The sequence below is a fragment of the Tiliqua scincoides genome, chromosome 3 (assembly GCF_035046505.1).
Source record: "Tiliqua scincoides isolate rTilSci1 chromosome 3, rTilSci1.hap2, whole genome shotgun sequence".
Classification (NCBI taxonomy): domain Eukaryota; kingdom Metazoa; phylum Chordata; class Lepidosauria; order Squamata; family Scincidae; genus Tiliqua; species Tiliqua scincoides.
The window spans coordinates 162,263,245-162,270,245 of NC_089823.1; the positions used below are offsets into that span (position 1 = coordinate 162,263,245).

Genomic DNA, 7,001 nt, shown 5'->3' on the forward strand with positions numbered 1-7,001 from the left:
GAAAGGGTATTCAGTCAGGTGAGCCCCATCCTGCAATCTGAAGTGGCACAGCCCAGACAAAACTTTACCATATCAGTAGGCCTGCAAAAGAACAGGACATATATAAATTGCCAGCTAATGGCAAGCATAATTTGGTAAGAGAAAAATGATTGGATTCCCAAGTGGCTGTCAGCCATTTTATGGACTCATCTGCATATGTGGATAGTGTACCTCTGAGATAGGGCTGTAGAGATTCTAAGGTGCTGTAATCCCTGTAAAAGGAGTGATCGTGTCCAAAGATATCTCTGCCTCACATTCAAAGGGGATAGAATGTGGCAGGTTAAGATTTTTGATGTTGCTTCTATGAGCAACTTGACCTGAGGAGGATGTCCCTTTCTCAAACAAGGGTTCCCCATGGCTCTCTTCCTCTCCTTGGGAGTGTACTGCATGGGACAGTGATGGACTCCAGGCAGTAATAACAGGTGGAGGCACCCGAACTGGGATGCCTCCATCCTTGTGGCGGGAGGAGTCGTGAGGATAGGAGATGAGGTCATTGCTCAAGTCGACCCTCTCCACGGCAGAACTGCTGGCAGCCCAGCATGGGAGGTGGTGGCAGCTTAGCAGGCTGCCGAATGCCTGCCTGAAGTCAGCATTGAAAGCATAGATCAGGGGATTGATGGAGGAGTTGGCCCAGCCAAGCCACATGAAGAAATTGAAAGTTGTTTGGCTGATGCAGAGGGGCTGCCCAGGAATGCTGCTGTTGGACCTCCATTCACAAAAGGGCAAAAGACAGTTGAGCAAGAAAAATGGCAGCCAGCAGCAGACGAAGACCCCCATTATGATGGACAATGTCTGAAGCACCTTGGTCTCCTTGCGCAGTGAGCTCCGCAGGAAAGAGGTGGGCTCTTTGCCTTGCACTGAGCACAGCCCCCCTGCTCTTTCCAGAGATGAGATACGGCGGATCTGAACTTGAGCAATATGGTAAATCCGTGTGTAGGTAACAATCATGATGGCCACAGGGATGTAGAAGCTGATCAGGGAGGAGGTGATGGCATATGCACGGTTGAGCCTAGTGTCACAGTGGGGCAGCTGCAGCTCAGGTACCCCCCATTCCTTGACTTTGTGCCAGTGCAGCTGGACAGGGATGAAAGAAATAAGAACAGAGAGAGTCCAGGCCACGGCAATCATGGTAGAGGCCAAACACCGGGTCATCCGCCGCTCGTAGCGGAAGGGGCTGGCGATGGCCCAGTAGCGATCCAGACTGATGATGCACAGGTGAAGGATGGAGGCTGTGGAGCACATGATGTCGAAGGCCACCCACAACTCACAGAAGTGGCTACCAAAGAGCCACAAGCCGCCTGTCACCTCAGTGACTGCCTTCCAGGGCATGACCAGCAACGCCACACACAGGTCAGACACGGCCAACGACAGCACAAACCAGTTGGTGACTTTGGAGTGCAGGTGATGAAACCGGATGACAGCCAGGCACACCAGGCTGTTGCCCATCAGGGTGCTCAGCACCAGCAAGGTGAGCGAGCAGCCTGCAAGCACCCTGAAGCCACGTCCAGTGTCACGGTGTTCCAAAGATCCCTGGCTGTTAGTGGAGCCGTTCTCCATGAGAGGGCGTCCAGGGATTCAAGGAGACGCACCTACCTCCCCATGCCCGCAGCTCGTTGCAGCCTCTCTGCGTTCATCAAGCTTGCCCAGGGCTGCCTCCTGCGTCCTTTGGAAGCTGCGGCTTGGATGCACCGGGCACTTCAGATGGATTTTGGTGCCTGGAGGCTGGCTGGGCCTCCACTTCTGCCTCCACTGCAAAAGTTTCCCAGGCGACTTGCCGACTCCCTTCCTCGAGCCAACTGGTGGCCAGCCCCTCCCTGGGCAGCGCGCTCTTCTGGGCTGGGAAAACTCAGGGCGTCTCCACGCCCTTTGCCTTGCAGTTGCTGGGGCAGATTCGCGCACAGCATCGCACGCGTGGACACTCCTGGGGAACAGCCGCGGGAGGCGGTGAGAGGAAAGCACGGGGGGAGGAAGCCAGCCAGCCCCTCCTCGCTGTGGTTATCCTGCAGGTGAGTTCTCTCTCCCCCCCCCCGCTTGGGGGCGATGAGATCTGCGCTCTCGTCTTGCGCTGCCCACTCTCAGAGCAGCTGTGTACGCGTCTACTCGAAAGTAACCCTATTGAGTTCAATGGGACTGATTCCCAAGAAAACCTGCGTAGTATTGTAGGCTTGGATCTGCTTAGCAAGGCTTAATTGGCGAAATAACTCAGAGCCCAATCCTATGCATGCCTACTCAGAAGTAAGTCTTATTATCGTCAGTGGGGCTTACTCCCAAGTAAGTGTGGATAGGATTGGGCCCTAATAGCGCACGCCTATCCGTGTTTACTCGAAAGTAAGTCCAGTTTCCTCAGTAGCCGTGAGACCCAGGTATGTGCGCTGCAAGAGGTTTGTGCTGCAAGAGGTTTTGTAGCTCAGGTGTAACTGCTCGTTTGCACAGTATACAGAGCCCCCCCCCACACACACACACCAGATGTCATAATCACAAAGGACGACCAGGCACTCCAAAATGTAGGACATCCAAGGAAAATGTAGGACATAAGTTGAAACACTCATTCACTGATTTCATATGGTTAATTTAAACATTGTATTACTTATTATTTAATTTAAAATTATATTACATGTAATTTATTACATATAATTTATTAATTATGAGAAGGCTGAGCCCTGCCTGCAGGGGCCCACTGACAGGGGAAAGGAGGACATTTACGTTCTTTTCCAGGACAGGAGGCTAAAAAAGAGGACATGTCCTGGTCACCCTACTTCCCTCCCACAACTGACAGTGCTCTGTCCCCTGCCTCACCCTCACTCTGCAACAGGATCACCTGCACCGCTATGGCCTGCAGCTCAGGTGCAGCTGTCCGCACCTGTCAATAGGGTAGCCACAATTTTTTCTGCTTCTCCATCTTCTGTAATAAAGAGGCAGGTAGAAATTCTGTGGATGCAGTTTTCCTAAGCATGGAAAAACTATGAGCAAGAAAGCTGTATCAGTTGAATTTTTGCCTGTTAGACCATTGGTTCCCTAACTTTTTAGCACCAGGACTCACTTTTTAAAACAACACTCTATTGGGACCCACCCAGGTTTTTCCAGACTTTCTAAAAAGATATAGAAAGAAATAATATTTTATTTTTTTATAAGTAATAATAACCAGAAAAAACCCTCAAACTTTATTTACACATGCTTGCAAACTATAGGAGCTCAGCTCCTTGCAGGGCAGTTAGCAGCTATCTTGCAAACTGCAGGAGCGGAGCTCTTTGCAGGGTAATTAACAGCTACAGTATCTGATTTTTCAATAGTCTCAGGGCTTGAGGCAATTAGATATCTGATCTTTCCATCACCCTTTGGTGACCCACCAAAAATCAGGTCGCAACCCATCAGTGGGTCCCAACCCACAGTTTTGGGACTCACTGGGTTAGACACATCTGTTAAATAAAGGGGCTGTCCTATCTGAAAGCCACTTTTAGCCCTAATTCAAGATACCTGAGGGTTGGTTGTTGTTACTCAATAGCAGAGAAAGAAAGACACTCTGTGTTCAGAGACAAAAGCAGATCATTGGTTTTTACACATTGCATGGCTATGTAACCATGTATTTTTCATGGTTTTATATTGTTACTGCCTTGAGCCTTGGAACTGGATCAGGTTATAAACTGAATGAACAAATAATAAACAAATGCCCCCTCCCTGTGTGTGATTGTGGGTGTACTGAAAGCATTCTGATGATTTTAAAGGATGCCGTGGTCATCTTTGAACCAAGGGGCACTAGTAATTTGGGGTTAGTGTGGCAAAACACATTGTATGATGTATGTATTATCACCAGAAGCATATGTCGTATATACCTGTGGAGGTGGGAGTAGAATCATGTGCACATGAAATAGACTGAAATATCAGAGGAGCAAAGTGCATTACTGGGGGAGGGGAGTAAAATTTGTCCCACTTATTAGATTTCTCAAAGAAAAATATGCTATGTTGGCAACCTTCAGTCTTGGAAGACTATGGTATCGCGCTCTGGATGGTGGTTCTGGCACAGCGTCTAGTGTGGCTGAAAAGGCCAATCCGGGAGTGACAATCCCTTCCACACTGGGAGCAAGTGCAGTCTGTCCCTGGTCTGTCTCCCTGGCTATGGGCCTTCCTTCTTTGCCTCTTTGCCTCAGACTGTTGGCCAAGTGTCTCTTCAAACTGGGAAAGGCCATGCTGCACAGCCTGCCTCCAAGCGGGCCGCTCAGAGGCCAGGGTTTCCCACTTTTTGAGGTCCACTCCTAAGGCCTTCAGATCCCTCTTGCAGATGTCCATGTATCGCAGCTGTGGTCTACCTGTAGGGCGCTTTCCTTGCACGAGTTCTCCATAGAGGAGATCCTTTGGGATCCGGCCATCATCCATTCTCACGACATGACCGAGCCAACGCAGGCGTCTCTGTTTCAGCAATGCATACATGCTAGGGATTCCAGCTCGTTCCAGGACTGTGTTGTTTGGAACTTTGTCCTGCCAGGTGATGCCGAGGATGCGTCAGAGGCAGCGCATGTGGAATGCGTTCAGTTTCCTCTCCTGTTGTGAGCGAAGAGTCCATGACTCGCTGCAGTACAGAAGTGTACTCAGGACGCAAGCTCTGTAGACCTGGATCTTGGTATGTTCCGTCAGCTTCTTGTTGGACCAGACTCTCTTTGTGAGTCTGGAAAACGTGGTAGCTGCTTTACCGATGCGTTTGTTTAGCTTGGTATCGAGAGAAAGAGTGTTGGAGATCGTTGAGCCAAGGAACACAAAGTCATGGACAACCTCCAGTTCATGTGCAGAGATTGTAATGCAGGGAGGTGAGTCCACATCCTGAACCATGACCTGTGTTTTCTTCAGGCTGATTGTCAGTCCAAAATCTTGGCAGGCCTTGCTAAAACGATCCATGAGCTGCTGGAGATCTTTGGCAGAGTGGGTAGTGACAGCTCCATCGTCGGCAAAGAGGAAGTCACGCAGCCATTTCAGCTGAACTTTGGACTTTGCTCTCAGTCTGGAGAGGTTGAAGAGCTTTCTGTCTGATCCGGTCCGGAGATAGATGCCTTCTGTTGCAGTTCCAAAGGCATGCTTCAGCAGGACAGCGAAGAAAATCCCAAACAAGGTTGGTGCAAGAACACAGCCCTGCTTCACTCCGTTTCGGATGTCAAAGGGGTCTGATGTGGAGCCATCGAAGACAGCAGTGCCTTTCACGTCCTTGTGGAAAGATCTGATGATGCTGAGGAGCCTGGGTGGACATCCGATCTTGGGGAGAATCTTGAAGAGGCCGTCTCTGCTGACCAGGTCGAAGGCCTTCGTGAGATCTATGAAGGCTATAAAGAGTAGCTGTCGTTGTTCCCTGCATTTCTCCTGCAGTTGTCTAAGGGAGAATACCATATCAGTGGTGGACCTGTTGGCTCGGAATCCGCACTGCGATTCTGGATAGATGCTCTCTGCAAGTACCTGGAGCCTCAAAGAAAAATAATGGTGTATTTTCATATTAGTGTTCTGGTCCTAAACATAAGAATAGAAGTGGGCACATAGGGAGCTGCCGTTTAGATAGATGGACATGTATTGGATGGATACCACACTTCCTCCCTTTCTCTCCTCTGGTGTTGTCTGTTATGTGAAAAGCTCCCATGTGCACTGTATCTATGGTAGCCCTTTCAGACCTTCTAATGAATGTATAGAGGTTGGATAAATGCAGTTCTGCTTCCTTTTTTACATGTTCGTATAACATCTGAAAGGAGGTTTAAAAGAGGTAGAGAAAAGCTAAGCAGCTTTCTGACCTCTCCCTCCATCCGTGGATGTGCTACATTAATAATTCTCACTGGTCTTTAACCTCAGGAGAAATCAGAAACATCTGCAAGAGGGATCTGAAGGCCTTAGGGATGGACCTCAACAAGTGGGAAACCCTGGCCTCTGAGCGGCCCACTTAGAGGCAGGCTGTGCAGCATGGCCTTTCCCAGTTTGAAGAGACACTTGGCCAACAGTCTGAGGCAAAGAGGCAAAGAAGGAAGGCCCATAGCCAGGGAGACAGACCAGGGACAGACTGCACTTGCTCCCGGTGTGGAAGGGATTGTCACTCCCGGATTGGCCTTTTCAGCCACACTAGACGCTGTGCCAGAACCACCTTTCAGAGCGCGATACCATAGTCTTTCGAGACTGAAGGTTGCCAATACAAAAATATGGCCAGAGAGGTCTTCCTGCACCCAGGGGCTACATGCATGTTGCTGTGTGGGAGAATTCTCCATGGATCAGGTGGGCAGAGCTAATCAGCTCTGGAGGAAGGGGGTGCTTGTAATCAGTCCCCCCCCTCCCATTTTTAAACAAGTTCTTGGTGTTAACAAAGCTGATAGCCAGACCTTCCATTAAGTGTTTATCAAGGCCATTCCTTAAGCCAGCAATTTTCAACCAGTGTGCCATGGCACATTAGTGTGCCGCAAAAGGTCCGCAGGTGTGCTGTGGAAGTTTGGGTGAAGGTCATTTATTACTAGGGCCATTGGGGGATGTGAGCACAAGCGGCATTGTGTGCCTCGTCATTTGTCAAAAAAAAACGGATGATGTGCCTTGACAATGCATCAAATATAACGCTTTTGTAAAAAAAAAAAAAAGCAACTTTTCTTAGAGAATCCCAGAGCACAATAACCAGCAAAGCTCTGTAAGGTAATCCTTTCATGAATAGTGGCTAAATTAAACAAATGGGAATAGAAAGAGGTAGTGCAAATGGTTGTCAAATCCAAATCTTGTTAGTGAAGGGGAAGGCAGTCTGAAGTTAGCAAGAATGCCTGACCTGAAAACATCTATAGAGTTAGGGAATAGCACCTACCGTTACAAGCCTATTGCGCCTATTGTTACAAGCAGACTCCCTAAGGCTGCAGTCCTATACTACGCACTTACCTGGGAGATCTATGGAACTCAATGGGGTTTACTTCTGAGTAGACATGCATGGTATTGTGCTGTTCATTCCTTAATTCTTCCCTCTGACT

The 7,001-nt window shown here is 49.0% G+C and overlaps 1 protein-coding gene across 1 annotated transcript; it reads right to left on the reverse strand.

The window, feature by feature from the left end:
- Nucleotides 1–234: 234 nt before the first annotated feature.
- On the reverse strand, nt 235–1,596 carry LOC136645184 (D(1) dopamine receptor-like). Its single transcript, XM_066621422.1, has one exon. The coding sequence runs from the start codon at nt 1,594–1,596 to the stop codon at nt 235–237; it is 1,362 nt and encodes a 453-aa protein (XP_066477519.1).
- Between the last annotated feature and the right edge of the window lie 5,405 nt (nt 1,597–7,001).